The sequence below is a fragment of the Semicossyphus pulcher genome, unplaced genomic scaffold (genome assembly GCF_022749685.1).
Source record: "Semicossyphus pulcher isolate SPU_LCO1_2020_fin unplaced genomic scaffold, fSemPul1.0.p SCAF_13, whole genome shotgun sequence".
Lineage (NCBI taxonomy): Eukaryota > Metazoa > Chordata > Actinopteri > Labriformes > Labridae > Semicossyphus > Semicossyphus pulcher.
Genome location: NW_027211637.1, coordinates 3112987 through 3135258, shown reverse-complemented (window position 1 = coordinate 3135258; position 22272 = coordinate 3112987). Strand labels below are relative to the sequence as shown.

General features: G+C 43.4%; 1 protein-coding gene across 3 annotated transcripts in view; it reads right to left on the bottom strand.

Moving 5' to 3' along the window:
- LOC138590427 (paired box protein Pax-7-like) overlaps positions 1 to 22272 on the bottom strand; it is a 56901-nt gene that overhangs the window by 7625 nt on the left and 27004 nt on the right. For all 3 annotated transcript variants that reach the window (XM_069661066.1, XM_069661067.1, XM_069661068.1), the window contains exons 5-7: positions 21584 to 21783; positions 14602 to 14767; positions 13223 to 13422 (exon numbers count right to left, since the gene is read on the bottom strand). In XM_069661066.1, the coding sequence (XP_069517167.1) occupies positions 13223 to 13422; positions 14602 to 14767; positions 21584 to 21783 (566 nt within the window). The remainder of the gene's footprint in view (positions 1 to 13222; positions 13423 to 14601; positions 14768 to 21583; positions 21784 to 22272) is intronic.

Genomic DNA, 22272 nt, shown 5'->3' with positions numbered 1-22272 from the left:
CCCGATTATTGTATTTGGTGTAAACGAGGCCTCAGTCATTCACCTTTCCCTGCATATATATAAGGTGATAAAGAACGAAAGAGTCAAGGTCACTCTAAGGATGATAGATAGTGAAACATAACACACACACACACACACACACACACACACACACACACACACACACACACACAAAGCTGGTGGATAAAGCTCCGTCTCAAACAGTGTGAGGAGTCTTTACCAGATGAAGAGATGAGAGGAGAAAGAGGTGTGCAGATGTGCTGCGGTTATCTCTAAGCCACACATTACCATCTCCTACATTCAGGACCTTTCTTTAAAAAGCGCTTTGAAACACGACTCCCCACAAACGTCTCATTTATTTATTTACTCCGCTCCGTTTGCTGCGTAGAAGCAAACTGAGTTTTAAAATAGTGAGCTGAAGATAAAGTGGGATTTTAGGGCGCTAAAAAAGAATCAGGTAGTGAATGTGAAAGGCTAAAGGTGACAGTGTGCTTCAAAGGAAGTGCTTATGGGATTATAAAACACCTCCTGAAACCAACACCCTTCACACCTGTCCCATGTTGGAATTTGTGGGAAATGTATCTGACAAATTTTGAAACATTTCAAAACAGACAATGTGACCGTCACGCCCATTTTACAGCACGTTACACAGCGATTGGTCAGGTGTGTGGAGGTGTGAAAGTGGGCAGGGTTTAAAGATTCACTCACTTATTGTACGTGGTGAGAACAACACAATGATTGTCCTTGAGGAACAAATGACAACATGCTCTAAACCTGTTGGATTCATCACATATACCTCCTTTCTATACGCCCGATTCATCGCCCTGCCTTTGAGCATGGTTAAACAAAACATAGACATTGATCATAGCAGAAATTGTCCACAAACCTAAAGTGTAATTCTGGTATTTTAAAAACCCTGGTCACATTTTTACATATATTGGGTCTATGACTAAATGGTGCAAGAAGTTTAGGAATATCGTCAGGAATTTGCTGAGGCAGCTGCAAAACAGGCTGTAGTGGCTGCAATGTAATCCTTTGGGGCAGTTGCGCCCAATCAAAGTACATCAAGTAAAACTGTTTTGTTTTTGGCACTGACAGGCTCAAGTGTCTGACAGTATTGCAGAAAGGATAAAAAAGCTCTGGGATCCATAACAGACGTTACATCACTCTTTTCAAGGTCACAAGACTCAATCAAAACAGTGATTTTACCTTGCAGAACACAAGGTAGATGCTTGTCTATTTCCGCCTCAATCAGTTTGTTTTGTTTTATTAAATGTTAGACAAATATTGTGTTGGATCTGACTATTTTACCATAGTCACAAAAAAGCACAAACAAAGTTCCCAATGGTGGCAGCAGAGGAAAAGCAACTTCCACATTGTGCAAAATAAAACAACTGTTTTTGTCAATGGAGTCTGGTGGCGTTGAGGAGAGCGACGTAATGGCTTATTACCTTAACAAAAGGTTTATCTCTGTAGGGAGCCTTTCAAATTGTTTTTAGAAACTTGAAATAGCAATCTGAGCCTGTCAGCAGCAAAACCTGAATTTTTAGTGGACGCACTTTGATCTGGCGCAAAAATTACGATGCAGCCATTACAGCCCATTTCACAGCTGCTGGCTAAGCAATCTACTTGAGAAGCTCCAAACCTTTGGACTTCAATCAAGTCCAGTTGCCTTTTGGATACAGGAAGAACTACCATGACCTGGATGACTGAGAACCTTCACAGACACCATTTCTTACCTAGTAGTCATTTAGACCCCCAAGTATGTAAAGTTAGGGCCCATGTTTTGAAAACATTAGTTCCTCTTTAAGTCCACTACAGATATACGTACTGTTTCCATATATGTAAGGAGATAAGAAACAGAAATGTGCAAAAACACATCCATCCATTGGCTTATCCTGTTCAGGGTCGCGGGGGGCTGGAGCCAATCCCAGCTGTCATTGGGCGAGAGGCGGGGTAACACCTGGACTGACTGCCAGTCAATCACAGGGCTGACACATAGAGACAGACAACCTTTCACGCTCACATTCACTCCTACGGACACTTTCATAGTCACGAATAAACTTAACGAGCATGTGACTGTGGGAGGAAGCCGGAGTACCCGGAGGAAACCCACGCATGCACGGGGAGAACATGCAGACTCCACACGGAATGGACCACTAGTTCCGAACCTGTAACCTTCCAGCTGTGAGGCGACAGCGCTAACCACTGCACCCCTGTGAAGCCCAGAAATATACTGTTTATGTTTAAGGAAATTTAGAAACCAAGTCTTCATTACATAATTTGCCCACCAAAGACCGTTGACAACTTTTCAAACTGTAAGCGTCCCACTCACAACATGTCAGGTTTTATAATAACCACATTCAGGCTCTGCGCACCGACCGCTGTGGAGCGATCCTCGACTCCAGTCGTACCGCTGTGGTTGGATAGATAGAACAGTGTTTGACAATCGAGGATTAACTCTTTCTTGATGCTAACTTTAACTCTATCACTGTATAATATTTGCATTAAAATGATGTGTTGCTTCATTATGATTCACCTCACAGTGTCATGTTGAGCTGCTGTTGTGGGCGGATACAGCCTCTGGGATTAAGGCTGATGTTGACATGTTGCTGGTGTCAGACAGGATCTATCACTATCTCCCATTGAATCATCAGTCAGACAGTAATTGCAAAGCGCACTGAGCACGTCACTGTTGAATACAGAGTATCTGATGCAATCAGAGGTAATTATGCAATCAGCTTATGCTATTTTACTATAAGCAGATGTGTTTTTTGTCAGAGGCCGTAATCCTGAAAATCCCAACTCCCCCATCAGTGATGAAAAAAAAATCAAATTCAATGTCATGAAGAAGAGATATTTAAATATACAAGCTGCAACAACAAACAGATGCATTCAGAACCTGACTGAACTCAAAGTCAGACATAACATTACCTTTTCTGATGAAATAAGCGAAATCCAGAGACAAATAACAGCGACCTCAGTGTGTCCTTGTGATGCAATCAGAGCGCTGTGCAGCACCATGTAATAAGGAAAGTTTAGCTCATGTCTTTGAAAGTTGTGGTAGATGGCAGAGATGTGGACTTGAGACTGTTGTGATGACTTGCGACTTGACAAAAAATGAGACTCGACTTGGACTTGAGGCATGATGACTCGGATGACTGTTAAATATAAAATGAAAAAATTCAATGTTGTCAAGTTTCTGTCTAACTATCAAGTATGTACGCAGCTCAAACTAGGATCATGATTGGATGACTCAAAAAGCTCCCTGTATGTGATTGTCATGATTGGATGACTGGCTGTCAGACAAACTCCTCGCTATGGCAACAGGCAACATCAAAGCCCCCAAAGAGAAGCCTCATCAGTCGTACTCGTTACTACTCAACACGGTCTCAGAGCAGACCATCATCATGGCTGCGTCTGAGCCAAGATAACACAGATACAATTCACTGACATACTTTTTGAACAGGTTATATAAATCAGGCAATAATATCATTATTAGACGGGCTGCTAACACCTTGTGTTTTCTCTTTATAAAGACCGGATACTACAGGCAAGAGTGCTGGATCTATGGTGGGAAAAACGTGACTTGACTTGCCTTAACTAAGGACTCGAGACTTGCTTGAGACTTGGACCAAATGGCTTGCAACTTGCTTGGGACTTGAGCAAAGATGACTTGGTCACAACACTGGTAGAGAGTATCTTCAAAGGAATATATTTTAGTTTTTGTGAAAGCAAATCAGAAGGTGAAATTTAGCTTGATATCTACAAGTTAAACAAATCATTAAAGGAAGCATGAACCTCAGCTGCTCATGAAACCCATCTGACATGGTTAAAACAGGTCTGCACCTAAACCTAACAGAAAGCCAGGCCTTTGTTTGAAAGGTTCCTATTTGGCAGGCAAAACAACCTCATACCTTAACAGCTCCAGAAAAATGTAAGAGCCCACTCCAAATGTTCCTTAAATCAGCACCTCTCTCTTCATGTCATGGCCGGCCCAATCCAGATGTGACCAGTGACGTGCGGTGAGGTTCATGGCTGGTGAGGCACTGACTCCATCAGAATCAGATTTACAAATATATGAACCCAACAACAGAGTAGATTATTCACCATTTGACAGCAAGGGCTGGCTCAATTCGTGGCAGCGGCAGCGAGTAGTGGCACTTCCTGCTTCCTGCCTTCCACTCCAGTTGCCGGTGTCTGAGGCAGCTGCCACTGACCTGCCACTGACCTGCCACTTACTCTGCAGCTGCGGAGTAGCATAAACATTTCTGGGCTCACCAGCGCCCCCTACGTTGAGGCAAGAAAACTGCCTGCCTCACCCAGTGCCTCTTCACTGCCGTTGTAAGATCGCTGAGCACACTAAACAGGTTACACACATATATTATATACATCAGCTAAACTATGGAAAGCCAGGGGGGCATATATTAAAAGTGTTTGAAAGTGTTTTATTGGCGACATACAGAGAGACAGTAACACGCTCTCATTGCATGGCAGAGCACAGTTTGTGAGGGATTGCGCAATCCAAGGTGAGGCTCAGCTTGCTGCTGCCTCACTGTGCGTCTCTTCCCCGTATTTGAACGGAAATGTGAAAATTCAGCGATTTTTTATAAAAAACGATCCAAATTGTTTAAGTTAAATGGAAAATCAGTTTATAGTTCAAACCATTTGATAAATATAACCATTTAATTTATCTGTTTATTATATATTTTATTTATGATGACAGGTGAGGCTCTGCCTCCCCTGCCTCTCCTGACCGCACGTCACTGGATGTGACCCCCACTGAAAACCTCCTGAATGTGATCAACAGGAAGACTGATGGTCACGAGTCATCGAACAAAGACGAGCTGCTCCAAGAGCGGCCTCACGTCACCCAGCAGCACTGAGACAGACTGGAGGAGAGCATGCAGAGATGCATGAACACTGTGATTAAAAACCAGGTTATTCCACCAGATATTGATCTGTGAACTCTTCCTGAGTTAAAACATTTGTATTCTGTTGTTTCAACATGAACATCAACTTGTTTTCTTTTCATTATTCCAGCTCCGAAAAACATCTTTCGCTTTTCTTAACCAGTCGTCATTTTCTGCAAATAAAAGACCTCAATGATTTTTGCAGCGGTCTCTTATTTCTTCCCGAGCTGCATGTTCATACTGGTTTTGGTTATGTGATAGTGGTCGTGTGGTTAAACGGTTGCAGTCTGGTTTGGATTAGGCACCAAAACTACTTTGTTAAGTCCAGAAAAAAAGGTCATTTGGGTTAAAAGAAGTACACTTACGTACATCCTGTTCATGAAATTAATATTAAAGAGCCCATTCACACCTTCTCCCTCGAACACACACCACCCTCTGCTTTCCCTGCAGCACCACCTTTTACTTCTCCTCCAAACTAACTGGTAACGTTAAATGATTTCAGGTCAAGAGGCTCTTTATGGGAGTGTGCTGGGGTCGAGTCAGAGGATGGAAGAAGACAGGAGCTGTTTGCTTTAGCAGCGGGAAGTTGGCCCACTGAGGGATGTCAGGTCAAACAGCAGCTGACAGCTTTAATATCTGCTCCTCCTCGCCATAATGACATGTAAATAAACAGAGCGATGGCTCTCAGCTGGAGGCTGACAGGCACAGCGCTGCTGCAAACAGCAGGCAGCTGGGTCCTGAATGCATCGCGGGGAGATGGACAGCCCACAAGCAGACAGACAGAGCTGTAGAAACGTCTGTTTGGTGTGCAGAGAAGACACATGAGCAGAGCCACGCATGGGACCGTCTTTGTTCAGTTTAGTGAGTGTTGTTTTGCAGGTTCGTGAAACCAATGGTAGGTTTGGGAGATATGGCAGCATCACTCGGTCTAAATGGCCCCTATAGATTTACCTTTTGGTCAATGAAAATTGTATTTGCTGTAAATCCTGATGGTTTGACGTCCATAATCAATTTCAACCTTGTTTTCGCGCACACAACCGGCTGCGTCATGAGCGTAATTGTTCACATACTTGTCTCTACGGCACTACGCATGTTACTGGAGGATACCTCTAGAGGGCGCACCAGAGAGCTCAGGCCGTATGAAACTACTGTGTGGTTGGGATGTAATCAACAGACATGGCAACACTCGGGGAGGTTACTGTGATGTTAATCTGAGATCACAGCAGAAAATGCTTTTGTATGTTCGGTTGACAGAACACACCGTCTGCACTGTCCCCGCTCCGTCTCTCCAACATGTTCCTCCGTGCACAGACGTAACGGTCCCGGACTAACTTATCTGTCTGCAGCTGTTTGACAGACATGTGTGTCTCTGTGCAGTGGCAATGACACATCGTACAGATGTGGATCATTGTGGACTTGGTCGATCAGCTTGTGACCCTGTCCCATCCCATCTGCCTCTGCACTGCCCCTACTGTTCATGTGCATACTGCATGTCGCGTTAATTTTTGAGGATGTGCACAACGGACGCTCCAAACAGACGCAGGGAATGTGTGGCAGCCATCATGCGCACACGAACACGTAGTTGAAAGCAAGTATGTCTCCTGCTTGAGGTGTTGCCAATAGGACTATTTTAACATGACAAAAGTGTTTTTCAAAAGTTTCAGTCCCTTATGTAAAAACACAACAACTAAGGTCTGTTATATGAAAGGTAGTATGTTTTTAAAATGTTTTAGATTTTGATGTTTTATTTGACTCTGAAACCGTGCTGTGCTCAGTCACTTTGCTTCCTCCGCCACACACCACCACACAGACCTTCCCTCCAACACGACCCCACAGGAGCTCTTACTGAAGTAGCTCCCCTGTGGACCAAAAGGTTCATGTAGTTAGGTTTAAGTATGTTTGGAAAATAATCCTGGTTTCAGTTAAAATAAGAAGGCAGCTTCAGTTGAATTACATCAGGTATGTAGGTGTTATGCACGTAACTTAAGATTAGCAAAGTCACCTTTGGCTCCCCTTTAGTTTGGAACTTTATTGCTCATTGTTACTTTACCTGCCTTCCTCATTTTCTCCCGTCGAACCAAACTTTAAATGTAAATATAAGTTGTAATAAACTGTTCCATATAATTCATATAATCATGTTTAAAGGAGAAGTTTGGTATTTTTAAACCTGGGCCCTATTTGTACAAGTGAGTGTGTGTGTGTGTGTGTGTGTGTGTGTGTGTGTGTGTGTGTGTCGAAATGACTCAGAGGAACAAAATCGGCCCTCTGCTGTAGCCATGATACTGCCACAATGGCTGCTACATAATCAAGCAACTGCGCCTGATCAAAGTGCGTCCACTTAAAGTGCTTGTTCTTACCACTGACAGGCTCAGATTGTTACTCCAGATGTCCCGGCAAAATTACAGAAATGATCCCGACAAAGATCGTCCTGTTTTTAAAGAGTAAGATCCTTTTTGTGTAACCAGAAACAGAAGTCTCGCTCTGAAATCTCGCTCTGAAATCTCGCAGGGTGGTGAGATGTTACCTGAACAGGACGGTGGAAAGGTGAGTTGGAGTTGGAGAGAGGCTTTGTTTACATAGAGGACTGCCAGCAGGAATATACTCATTTCGACACACACATTTGTACAAATAGGGCCCAGGTTTAAAAATCTCTCCAGCCAATCACAGAGCAGGATTGCAGACGTCATCATTTTTTAGGTGATTGCATCAACATATGTTTGCTACACTGAAATGAGATATGACGGTATCTGTAAATAATGCACCCCCTCTGGCCAATCAGAATCGAGCATTCGCCGTGGTCATGGTTCAAGTGTTTGAACGATCAGAAATCAAACAGCAGATGAGAGTTTGAGGTTGTTGGTTCGTGCAGCCAGTCAACGCCTACATTTCATCTGAACCGCAGGAACTGGAGGGGCTTAACACTTTTCTACCCACTCAGTCAGTCAGACAGCACCCTGGGCTCTGTTTAGTTTCCACGGAGGGAGGAGGAGGAGGAGAGGAGAAGACTCTGAGTGATAAATAAAGAAAAATATATCCTACAAACATTCCATCAGTGGCTCTGATTTAAATTCCTCCGCTTTCCTGGCAGCTTTCTTGAGTAGGTCTTGTCTTATTATTTATTTATTTGCCATAAAGCTCCTTGCTTTGCTTGGTGCCAAACCGAAGCAGCATCTGTTTTTCAGGCGATTTCTAATTAACATCTACCCCCCCTGCCCCCCCACTCCACTCCTCATTATGGGAATGATGTAAATATATGTGCTCATCCTTTTTGATTTGTTGACATGGGAGCGTGCCAGTTGACAGCGTGCCCAGTCAAAGGGCTTAGAACTGCAAATTTTAATAGCAGCTGAGACTAATATTAGGCAGTGCACTCATTGACATTCAGGTGCATGCAGCCGTGTCAACACATTATGAACCGCAGGAGGACGGGAGCAGGAGTGGGGGGGGCTTTTATTTGTGTGTTTGTAAGGGGAGGGGGCTCCTGAAGATGTTTCAACACATTCCCTGTCCTCGCTGATTTTTTAAATGTAGGTTTTTAATGTTAATGGAATGAGTATGAGGTATAGTGGTGCAGTGTGCAGGATGGGGGGCGAAGAGGGAGGTGGTGGGGGGTAGAAGAGCCCCCCCCCATCCCCACCCCCACCCCACCTCCTTATCTCAGGCCGACAGTTGTCAGGAATCACGAGCAGAGGCCTGAGTTAGCGAGGCAGGCAGGCAGGCCTGGGGATATGGATCAAAGAGACAGAGCTGGAGAACCAAAGCAGCTCTGATCCCCCAACACTGAAACCCACTCTATTCTATCCTCGCTCGCCCGCTCTCTCTCTCTATCTCTCACCCCGACATCAAATAGCGAGCCAGAGAGCTCCACCATTCCAAAGCAGGCTAAATCTTCCCTCTCTCACAACAAACCGGAGAGGAAATGAGAGCGGAGGAGAAGTGTGTTCTCCTTCTTTGCTCGTGTGATGTGTTGATGTGTCGGGGTCACTGTGGGAAGTAATAGTTTCATCTCCAGTGGCAGGTCACTAAGTTGTCTGACCTGACAGAAACGGATTAGTGGTCCGGCAGGGAAAAAACTCTCCCCACCACTAACAGAGAAATAGATTTATAGGAATTTGTCAAAAAGTGTGTTTTAAAAAAAAGCTTTATTTCTGCAGCTCTCTGACGGGGGGGGGGGGTGTTATAACGGAGAAAAGAGGTTTCTATTTACACATGCAGTGCCATCACACGGACGGCATTTCTTACTGTCATTTTGTCTTCCTGTCAATAAGACTTGGAATTGGCTGCACACACTCCATCTCCACATGAAAGTCGGCCTCTAATTCTTTCCCATTCAATCGCGGAGGAGGAGGCGCTGAAATGGCTCGTGTGAATTACATTCCAAATGCAATATAGCTGCTTCAAATTGAATTATTGCCTGTCAGACGTGCAGCATATGGTCTCCCTGCAATTTTGAAGTGGGATCTTAGGAAATTCTCCCTACATTGTTATCTCATGTAAATGCCTGGGAACATGATGAAAGGGTCAACGGCAGTGAACCCATAATGGAAAAGCTTCAGCTGGGACTCCGCGCCGTTCAGAATGAGCGCGAGAGGACAATAAACACAGAGAGCGGCAGCAGATGCATTTCATGTTTCAATCAAATGAATTTACTCGAGCTGTTTGGGTTTACACTTGATGGGATTTTTCGTATGCTGGTTTTAACATGTGACTGTAACAGTTGGTGGTAAAAGCAGTCATGCCTTAAGCTCATGAATGCACCTGAAAGCTGCACAGGATGATGCAAAATTCAGATTTAAAGCAAATAAAATAAGAAACTACAACATGTGATGAATGAAGGCAGCACAAAGCAAGGCTACATTTAGAGCGGCGACACGTTAATCTCCTCAAATCACCTGATGTTCCCTTTAAATGTCTCAACAGCTGTTGACAGCTGTGTCCATCTTTTACATACTAAACCTTTTTTTTTTCTGCTGCCATTTTTGTGGCTCTGGCTCAGACTTCACTGGCCAGCGGTCGTGCTTTATACTCTCTAAGAGTTTATTCTAATTTACTGTTGAGGACTTCTGTGTTGTGTTATGTGTAGGGGTTTCTAATGTTGCATTGCAGGTGAGATAATTAAGCAGTGTGATGCACAGTGATGAGCAGTGACAGAAAATATCTTGATATAATGTTTTGTACTGTACTAACGCTCAAAAACAGTGTCACATTCTCATAATAGTTTACCTGCACAGATTTTATTTCTTTCTAATGTTGGCAAATGTTTGTTTCTTAGCTCTCACTGCACACACTGCAGCGCTATGACGTAATAATTCATATATACCGATGCAGATCCTGTTGTTGTGTTTGCAGAGGTTTTTTAAACTCGGATTTGATTCTTATTTAATCCTAAAATTTGATCAAGAAATTGAAATATATCTGCTTTTTTAGAGTATGAATATACTGAACCTCTGTATCGTGATACATATCGTATCACCAGACTTTTCTTAATCTTAATAATAAGTGAAAATAAAAACAACAACAAGGAGTTTTTAAGATAATATAATAATCAAATCACACAACATTGTTTGTTTGTCGCAAAGTTAAATTTGCTCTAATACCAGGGCTGCAACTAACAATTTACATTGTTTATCAATCAGCCGATTAATTTCACGATTTATCGATCTGTCGTTTGGTCTTTTAAATGTCAGAAAACAATGTGCAAAATGTGGATCAGTGTTCTCTTAAAGCTCCTGTGAGTTTTTGGTTTGTGTTGATTTTGGCGCCCCCTGTGGACAAAGCCGTACCTCCATCTTTGCTGATTTTCTCTAACAGTCGTATGTATCAGTCACTTTAAATTACGGCCCTGGAGAACGTAAACAAAGGCAGCGTGCAGTTAATGGCTTCGTCTGACGCCAGCGGTTTCAGGCATTAAAAATAACTATATAGAAATAAGCAGTGTTGTCGCTGATGGTCTGGTTTGCTTTTGTAACTCATATCGAGTCATCAGAATTCATTTCAGTCTGTTTCATAACCAGAGAAAAAACTCCTCACGGGAGCTTTAAGTACAAGCTTCGGATTCAGGTTGGAGGTACAGAATACCCAGGATGCATCACTTCCTTTATTCCACGCAGCATTCAACTGCTTAACGAGCCCTGAAGTTAGTCTGCACTTAAACGTATCCTTCACAGGTGACCACATGATGCTTCTATGATGCATTTATGAAGTTGCTGTGATATTTTATGTCATGTATATTTTGTGCTGTCCTGTGTGTTGATGTCTTTTGTTATGTTTCATGTTTCTGGTGCAAAACAAATTCCCCTCAGGGCCATAAAGGTTTTAATCTATTTAACGTTTAACAGTGATTTCAGAGGTGACAGATAATCAGTTAAGCATTGCAGCCCCACATGAAACAGTTTTTTATTCCACATGTCTGGTAATCCCTGATGTAAACCTTTGTTGTTCACTTTCACAGACAGGGATGGATAACTGTAATAATATTCATGCAGGTTTCTTGTTGAAGCATTAAGCAATGACACATGATGATTAAACACACTGTGGAGACGCCTCTTTCTGCAAGGTACTGTTTTGTCACCAAATCCTCACGTGTCTCCTCGTGTTAAAGAAACAGAAGGACGTCAATCCAACCAGCTCTGTCGATAAAATATAAAGACTAACAAGTTGTAAAATGTGTAAAACTCTAGAACATAACAATCTTGCTTTCTGCCTGTTAGGAGGGTCTTGTTGCTCATCGGGGGCTGCAGAGCTCAATTGTTTGTGTTTGTGACTAATTGCATCAAATTTCTTCCTCAGCCAGTGATGTGCGTCGATATGAGCCAGAGAACAATCCCTCCTGAACGCACAGAGTCTCATTTGAAATTGTTATTGTTAAAGAGGCAGGATAACAGGGAATCCCTCCCTCCTCCTTGTTAGCGTGGACACACAAACACACTGACACAGAATGATTTTATGAATGAGACGTGCTGCGAGGATACCGAGCGACGACTGATTTAAAGTGAAGATTCACGCTGCTGCATCCACACTGCTGTTTGTCCACAGAAAACAGTCACATTCAGAACATTATCAGTGGATAAAAAACAACCTTAAACAGACAGTAACATCAATACTCAGATTCTGTGACGCTCTGGATTCCATTCAAGCAACTTTGCAAAGCAGCTGTTGCATAAAACGGTCGTGGAAATATCGAGGTTATGATTAACAAAAGACAAATGTTACATGCATGTTTGTGACAGGACATGACCGTAGTCCTGCTCAATGTCATTCAATGCAATGTGCTTTTGGGCATGTATGTAATGGAGACAACATCACCTAAGTGTCAAGTGATGAACAGATTTAAAGGACAAGACACAGATCGTGTGCATGCATTTGTTTATATAAGTGTTGTTTGGCTGTGTGTGTTTGTGTGTGTTCTTGTGGTTGTAAGCATGACCTCCTGCATGGGTGTCCATCCACAACTCTGACCTTCACAACGCTCTATTTTCACCTTACGTCATAAAACACACACTGCTCAGCACCGGCACCAAACCAGAACAGTCTCACAGAAAAATATGTGGCAATGCAAAGAGCACATGGAGGAATAAGAAAACATGCAAAGTGTGAAACAGCTGTAGTTCCGTGGAGGCTTAAGCACCAAAAGCTTTGGGCTAAAATAAGAACCTACATCAACAAAGGTCATTTATGTCACATTACGTTACATTGAAACGTGAACTCCAGTCTGTTGGATAAAAGTCATGTATTTGTTCAAATGAATTACTTGCTTATTAATCATTACAGAAGTCTTTAACCTTACTTTTTAGTTAGGTAACATCTTTCAATACCTTCCCTTTATCAGCCCACCTCTGTCAAAGTTTACTGAGTGTAGGAATATCAGGATTTAATGAGCAACCACCTTCACCTGAGTGCAAGTCACTGACCATCAGAACTCTCGCACACACTAGGAGTCCCCTCATCAGCTAAACCACTAAGTTTGTTTACCTTAAAACACAAAAGAAAGCTCTGCAGCTTTTGAGATCAACTGGATGCAAGATGCAACATGTTAATAAGATCATTTTGCAGCTACAAGAACTTGTATTCCTCTCGCTTTTGGTGGAAACAAGCCCCAGCTACCTCCAACCAACATGCAAATCTAAAGCGTCCCAGACCGGTCTCTAAGCTGAGCAACAAGATGAAACATGTTTGGATCGTACTCTCCATCTTCCAGCAAGACTACAGAGAAGTCGAGCAGCCAGAACGTCACAGAGAATTCCTGCTCAACACCGATCAGTAGCACACATCCTCATGCATAAATGTCACAGTGGTCCAGCGGGTCTTACCTGTGGGGAGAGGCCGTTGCTGACGGGGTTGACGTGGTTGTTGGGTGCCGCGGAGCTCATGAAGGTGTCGGAGTAGCTGGAGAAGCCGTGGCGGTTGGAGGTCAGACCGTAGGCGGAGCTGTTGTCGTTGCTGGACAGACCGCTCTGGTGCATGGTGGACGGAGGTAACGGCTGGGGACGGTGAACGGTACCACCTCCGTCTGAAGAGCAAAACACAACAATCAGTTGTTGAGATCTACGTCGCCTTTTACTCAAGCATGTAAATAAGGCTGAAGCAAGGCCAGGAGTTTCCCCTGCAGCCAGTCCATCTGCTATAAGAGAGATTCAGCATATACCCATGAAGCAGCTGCGTAGCTTTCAGATAAGCTGTGTTGCAGCAGGTGCAGATGCATTAGAGTAGCTCACACCTGTGCCTCATTAAGAGTGATATCACAAATCTGTTCTAGTTCAAACAAGCCCAGATGCATTTTCCTGGATAGTCAGTGCAGGTCATGTGCTGGTGTGGAAGCTGTCTTTGCTCTCTTGTTTGGACCAAACATCCTGAAAGACACAGTTTCGGTAAAGTAGCAATCACGAGACTTTCGTGCTCTTTGGCGATGAGCTGTAGGTTGCAGGTAATAGTTATGACATCTGTCTTCACCTGAATGCTGAATTTGTGTCTTTTTCTTTGGGTTTGTTTTTGAAGTCTTTTCTTTGCTTGTTCAGCGACAGTAACTGTTTTCTTGCACCTCTGCAGATTCCAGAGTAAAGAGTCCACCTTCTCTCCCTGGAGGACCGACCTCTGCTAACTGATGGACGCCTCTTATGATTCTTCCAAAAACTGCAAATGCAAATGCTATCACAGGTGGGCCCTAATCTCAGCCACCAGTGAGTTAACACATTCGGCAAACAATGTCCACGTCCAGCCGGGCTGTTTTCTGGTGCTATGTGTCTGATTGAGCAGCAGGTACGGAATAAAAAAGCCTTGGCTGGAGACTTTGGCATGAAAAACTTAATTTGTTCCCAAGCAAAAGAACAGAACTACAGGTGTTAAAGCAGCCTTAGTTTGAGCTTCATGAATCCTTATCTTGCTTCACTGGGGTAGAAAGAAAACAAGCTTGTCACTAACTCACGAGGAAAAATGAGCTCTCTCTTTAGCGATGAGATGTTTGCTGCATCTTGATTTAAAAGTTGCTTATGAAGGCTTGTTTGCAACTTAAAAGGGAAATTAAAGAGTCAAGCAGAACAGGTGACAAACCCGATCCAATTTACCTGTAAAGTATGGGGACCCTATGATGTGCAGCACTGAAGCTGTTCTGGAGGCTAGTGGAGGGTTAGCATCTTACTGACACACTGCACCCATCAGTACATCACCAGTGTTTAAGTGTAACATGCTGTACCTTGCTGCAGAGTGTTGGTCGTGTAGCTGGACTCTGGCAGCTGGTACGTAGGAAGTGTCGGCATCCCCGTGGGAGGAAATCCACCCGGCAACAGGTGGTTGAACGCTGCTAGCTGATTGGCTCCTGCCTGTTTTCGCCACCTTGCCCTTCGATTGCTGAACCACACCTGAAAAATAAAACAACGCGTCACTTTCAGGAGTCATTCATCTTTTTCTCAGAGTCAGAATCAGTGTTATTATAAAAACAACAAAAAGGATCGATTGATCTCTGGCGCGGAAGAAGGAGTAAACGATAAGTCAGCGGAGTGTGTGTGCGCTTTATTATGTGTAAATGGAGTGAGTGTGTGTGCTTAATCATGCGTTGTTCCTCAGTGACTCGGGGCGGCTGAACGCAGCCTGAATCGGATGAATGGAGGCCAAAAGAGGAGGGAGAGAAGGCGTTGACGTCGCTCAGCTAAACTCTGCACACATGACCGATCAAAGCAGCTCACACACTTAACACACTCACAACCTGGAGATGTAACACTCGATTCAGACGCTGTGGAAGCACAGTCGTTTATCTAACTACATCTGATTTTACAAAAGAACAAAGGAAACTACACACGACAATAAAACATTTAAGTGCCTCTCAGAACTCAACCTTTTAATGTTATCTAAGTCCAATGCCAGTTTATGTATGAGTGTCTGATGTTCCACAAAGACCAACTTCTGAGTTAAAAATCTTGTGCTGATAATAAAGAAAACCACAACCTCTCCCTAACTTGAACATTTGCTTTGTTGGATAACATTGATAACATCTTCAGCACTCTGTAGAGGCCGTGTTGTTCTGCAGGAACACATGACATTTAAAGTGAGGCACTTAAACAGGAAGCACAACCGTAGTATATTCCTCTCCAACGCTATCAAAGGAGTACATTTTAATACACAAAGCATGAATCCTTCTGAAAATGGCATTCATCAATACATTTTATTAAATAGAGCTGCAACTATTAATAGAACAGTATTGTTTCATAAATGGTGATATATTTTGCTAATCGATTATTAGATCCAAATTCTTCGATTTCAGCTCCTTACATGTGTTAAACGTTTTCTTTTCTCCTCTTAAAAAGTTTTCTGAATATCTTTGGATTGTGAACAAAACAAGACATCAACATCTTAATGTTTATTTGTATAGGGACGAGTATGAAGCAGTTAAACCGATGCCACACTCAACAGCATTTAAGCCTTGGATAATTTGCACTGCCCGTCTCGAGATGGGCCTAAAATCAACAACAAACACACAAGAGAAAACAGATAGAACAATACAGGATACGAAACATCATTAGGATATTCGTGATGATGATGACTATATTGACCTTGTGAATGTTGCTGGTGATTTTTATAAAAACGCCTTGTACACTTCCTGTCAGCACCAGTGTCCGATCGCACGTGAAGCTGTTTGTTGGCTCTCACTGACCTCGTTCCCTCCTGTCTCGATCGTTGCTTGTGTTGTATTAACTCTCAGATGTACGTCGCTTTGGATAAAAGCGTCTGCTAAATGAAACTATAACATTGTAATCAACCAATTATCTTAGAATAATCTACAGATTAATCTATGATGCTGCTTTTAACTGGAAGAGAACTGATGACGCTGCAAACAAAAGAAAAGTTCTGGTCTGCAGAAATCAACCCTGGTGTCCTTCACAGCTGTGAAGTATATAATAATAATAATAATAATAATAATAATAATAATAATATAATAATAATAAAGTTGTCAGCTGTGAATCATGATATCAATTTTGATACTTTATCAAAAAACACAAAGATTGCATTTATAATTTTCCACCACGAGGCCCCAACAACCTCCGAGGTGAGCTGCTCTATGAGCTCCTAAAGTGACAGACCTGCAGGATGCATGATAGATGCATGATAGATGCATGTAAATGAGTGTTTATTGGTGTGCTGATTGTTCTGTGTGTACCTGTGCAGGGACGGGGCTGCAGATGAGATTGTTTAACAGCTACATGTGGCGTAAAGAATGTCCTCTCAATGACACACGGAGATTATAAATGGTCCTTGTTTAACAAAGACGAATAATAACGCACTACAAACTATATGAGGATGATCCCAGTCGCTCTCAGGCTATTTAAAGGTAATGGAAATAAACTAAAAGTGCATTACAGCCTAATATTCACAGCCCTCTGTTTTCAAGAGGTGTATTGTCATTTCTTAAGGGTTTAAAAGAATGTCAGACACGGGGACATGTCAAACACACACACACCTGCACCTTGTTACTCCCGTACAGTGAGCAGAGCCAGGCAGATGGTGAAATGACAAAGGGGGGGGCGGGGGCGGGTGTTTCGCCAAAAGCTAAACTGTTTCTCTTTTTCAGCTCAGCGGGGCACCAATTTCAAAGTTCTTAATTAAAGCGACTAAAAGACAGAAGCTCAGAGCGAGTACGAGCCTGTCGCTCACAGGAAGCACATACACACAGCCCGGGTCTGTCTGTAATGCACTGTCTATCCCTCACACACACACACACACACACACACACACACACACACACGCAGTCCCACATCAGGAAACACAGGTAACTGCATTTTTATCATTTGTATCCCTTGATTCAAACCTCACAATACTGCTCACCTGACTTAATACAAGCACACACACACACACACACACACACACACACACACGCACACACACACGCGCGCAGAGCTGCAGCAGGAATCTCTGCATTGCCTCCAGCCTCCCACCCACCCTCTTTCTCCAGGAATCCTCCTTTTTCATTTGGAGCAAATGAAAACATGCCTTTCAAGTGGAGACGATCATTTGGACTCCTATTTCTGTAGAGGAGACTCAAATAATTAGAACAGGTGCTGTCGCCCCGAGGTGCTACTGCGAGAGGAGCAGGAGAAGAAGAAGAGTCTCACTGATCGACTCAACAGTCCAACTGCTTCTGCAGAGCGGAGACAGGAGAGGGACAGAGAGACCTCCACCCAACCACAGATATCACAGTCATTATATACTTTTATATTTTTATTTATATTTATAAGGGCAGAATAAAAACTGTATGTGTGCATTAATGGGCAGATATTTGTGCCACCAGGTGTTAAATCAAGTTAATCAGATCATGCATCTTAAATGTCCAAAAACAAGCCTGATATGTAAAGCAGCTACGTCCCAGGAAGAATATTCACGGGTGGCGTTTAATGTAAAAACATTATTTGTATCTTAAAATTTAGAAAACTTTGAGCTGAATTTAATCTGGAAAATCAACTGGATTAAACTTTAAAATCTGGCATTAAAACTAGAGCTGAAACTGTGTAAAGTTTCTGCTCCTGGCAAAAATAAAAATAAAATCAAATGATAAAAAAATGCTCATCACAAAGTGACGTCTTTAAAATGCTTCTTCTGTCAAACCAACAGTCAGAAACCAGAAGAGGCTTCCTTTACTGTCAGAAGCATCGAGAAGCAACAGATCCTCACATGTGAGAAACTGGGAGGAGGAAATGTTCAACATTTATGTCTGAAAAAACACCGAAACAATTAACAGATTATTACAATAGTTGGCGATTAATTTTCTTTACATCGCCTGATCGCTCAATTAACTAATCATCACTACTCTACTGTGCAATGTGTCCTAGAAATGTGTAACGTGCAGCTCTAGTGGCAGCCAGTGACAGCAGCTCTCGCCCGGCGCTGGCTTTTTTTATTCTTACAGATTTCTATATTGTTTTTATTTCTGGCGGACAACTTTGTACCTCAACTGACTGACTGACTCCTGCAGCAGTGGTCCCATTGTTTGCTCTTAAGAACAGCTGTTAGCCCTTTGTAGCACAGTGAAGCTAACAGTGAAGCGTAGTGAAGCTGGCCGCGAGCCTGAGAGGAGAAGGGGGAGCCGTGCTGGGGCTGAGTGCTGCTATTAAATGTAAAACACAACGTGCAATCACTCCTCAAACAATATCACACATGCAACAAGCTGTTTTAACTGTTTGATTATATTGTGCATATTGTACCGAAGAAGTGTGCATGTGTTTGTGTGAGCTGGTGTCCAGGATGAGCAGTAGAACCTGGATAACCTGATTGAATTTCACACCAGTAAAGTCGACCAGAACAGAGACATGAGGAGGTGTTTGTGAGGTGACTGTGGAAGTGATGCATATCAATTGTCTGCCTGAACTAGCTCGCAGGCGTCGCCCCAGTTCCTCTATTAACTTTAACGTTCAGCACAGCAGCAGTTGCTCTCTGCATCTCTGTCTATCAGCGTTATACATCATAAAAACACCAACATCATTAAAGTCTCTCCAGTTCATTGCAACCCCGGTATCCGCCAGCAAACAGGTTTAAATCACTGTCCTCGACCTTCATCATCCAAACACCAAGCTGTTCATCCTGCAGCAGAGGTCCACAACCTTAAGGCTGTACAGATACTCTGTGATGGGGTGTCCCAGGCACAATTAAGATTTGTAAAAGAAACATAAAAATATCAGTGAATGCCGAACCAAAAACTCAGCAGATGTGGAGCTTAGGTGACGGAAAACAATGCTTACATTTAGACAGCTGCTATAATCTAAAGTTACAAAACCATCCGCACCAAAACAGGACAGATCCCCCCGCCTAAGCTACAGTAGCCCAGTGAGTCTGATAGGCTTTTATTTAAACATTGATACAACATCTTTGCTTCTCTTGAGTCAGACCCTGTCTTTAATGTAATGGCTTTGTTTCACTACACGAACAGATAAGAAGAGAAACAGCAGCATTAAGCAAACCTGCAGGATTTCTGGGGGTGAAATAATGTGCCTAAAACAAAGATGTGAAACTTTCACACTTTTTCATCCAGCCGGAAAACTATAAAGCCTTTTTACTGAACTCTCTTTGCGGGGTAGAACAGATGTGCAAACTTTATAATCCACGCACTGACAGATCTTTCCTGACAGCTGACGAGTGAACATGACGAGCTCCAGAGCGATATCTGCTTAAAACCTGTGACAGTGAATGCAGATGAGTAGTTTCAGGTGTCGATATATCTGTATACGCTGCAGGTACAAGAACTATAGTGTGCACTGGTCTGCATGCCACGCTGGTTTCTCTCTCAGTCTTGATTGACCCACGTAGCTGTGCAGGATTAGAGCTCCCGTGAGACAGGCCGGACCCGTCTGTGATCTTCTGTGAGTTTTACAACGAGTGGTGGGCTTGAAAGTGGTGGGAAACGCAGATTCCAGCCAAGATGTTGGGGAGTGATACATGCGGGAGGAATGCGGCCCCCACCCGACCGCTGAACACCTAACAGCTGTTGTCAGAGCTCCACAGTGTTTCCTCCAACGCTGCTGGGACTCTGTGGAGCTGTCAAAGCCGGAGCAGACACAGGTTCCTCAGCTGGGATGTGAACAGCTGGCAGAGTCTGCAGTGTTTTACTGAATGTATGTGTGAATGTTTTTCTGACTCAGTTGGTAGATGTGGAATTTGCGTGTAAAGTATCTCAGTCATGGCTGGAAACGTTTTCCAACTGAGAGCGGAGAGGTTGTGGATCTGTCTGTCTGCACCCGAACACATGTGAAGTGAACACAATCAGGTCTTTAATGGAAAGTTACTCCAATGAAAACTTTCCGTGTGTTTTATGGATGCTGCAGATCAATTGGGATATTGTTTGGGGACGGATATGTTGCTGCTGAATTTTAGAAAAAGACATTTTAAAAGGTGGAGCAACACAATCTTTGAATCCTTTAAATGTGCATCTGGTCAGTGGTCAAAAAGTAGCACTGCAGCATCCACAACTGCATCCTAATTAAAGAGACAGTTTTCTATATCGGTGACATCTCTATCAAGCTTTTAATCTGTGGACTCAGGCAGCGTAAGCATCGATCATAGCTCAGTTCATATCACAACAAAAAGTCTCCATGTGATGGAACGTTGGTTGGCTCGTATGTTTTGGTTCGGCACCAGACTCCAGAAGTTTTGGTCTGAAGTTTTTCTCTGATGTTTATGGACACGATCTCCCTCTAAACCCAGAAACGATCATTCAGAGATGCTCCCAACAGCTAGGAACTCAAAGAAAACTGCAAAGAAAATCATTCTAAAAGTCTGGAACAGAGTGACATCCCTCTGCTTTCAGGCCAGGCTTATGGAGTTCTCTAGTACTTTATGTATGGAGAAAATCTGATATGAGATGTCAGGGAAAACAACGAGGTTCAAGCAGATAAGGCAACTCGTCCCTGACTACGTCACAGCTCTGAGAGGACCCACATGGCACCTCAATAACTTTCAATTTCATTCAATATATCTGTTTCATATATTCTTTAAATTGTAATCAATCTCAGAACCCATCGGCCTAAATAAACGCTGTCATCTCTTGGTTCGTCCCATCCCCCAGAGGAGCGCCCGTTCATCTGTCTGTGCTGAGTCTCAGTCTCACTGTAAACAGTAAGTTACACAGAGGCTGCACTCTGGCTTACTGCAGCGGGATGAAGCCCAAACAGAAACTATAATTAACGGCTCTTCAGTTTGCTGAAAGAACAACATCATGATGCAGATTAGGAACAACATGAAGCTTTGTCAGGTCTGTCCTCAAGAGGAGAAGAACACTACTTTAACACTTAGCTTTTAAATAGTCAAAGATCGTATTTGAACGGGACTGATTCAGGTCAGGTTCAAGACAGGCTCATGTGGCTTTGTGGCTTCAGGTATAAGGTCCAGATTGAGTCAGTTTGAGATTGATTTAAGGTTTATCAGATGTTAAAACATTGCACAATAGTTTACATCACAACAAGGATCCACACCTCTAGAAAGTTACCTTGTCAACGCAACAAAGGCGAGGTGTACAGGACAATCGACCAGGAGTGTAAACGTGTATGTATTTTGAGGGGGCTAAAGTCGGTCTGAACGTGGCCGTGATTCATTCCTTCAACAGGAAGAAAAGGATCGAGTGCTCCTCTGAGGTCAGGAAAGATGGACAGATGTTTGGACGGATCGTTCAGATGGACAGTCGGATGTGCGTGTCTTACCTGGACCCGGGCCTCGGTGAGTTTGGTCCTCTGGGCCAGCTCCTCCCTGGTGTAGATGTCGGGGTAGTGGGTTCTCTCGAAAGCCTTCTCCAGCTCCTCCAGCTGCTCCGCCGTGAACGTGGTCCGACTCCTGCGCTGCTTCCTCTTCAGGGGGAGGTCCGGCTCCGACTCCACGTCTGACACCTCATCCATCCGACTGCCTGGACAAAGACACGGAGGGAAAACACGAGGGGTCACTTCATGTCAGCCTACTTATACAATAGTTTGCCATTAAAGACTTGGCAACATTGACCAAACTGTCCAGTTGTCTTGTGGTTCTGATAAATTGCAACATCATGTGCAGTGACAGATGCAGCAGCTTCCTGCAGATCCAGAGAGGTGCAGAGGAAGGAGGGACAAATAATGCTTCAAGTAGCACAGCCTGCGATGGTTCCTCTGTTTGGTTATTTATATGACAAAACTATGTTCTTCTGCTTGCTGTTCTGTTCTATATATATTCTACACTTCTATATCAAAGACCTGCATATCCCAGCATGCCCCGGGGCCCAGTGCAGAGAGTTTGAGTGGAACGAGGGGTGCTAATCTCTCCAGACCACCTTGGTGATGTTAGCATCATTCTTCCTCCGTGGGCCTCGGGGCAGCGAAGACAAACACAGGCCAAACACAGCCGGCTGAAAATAGTCCCAAAT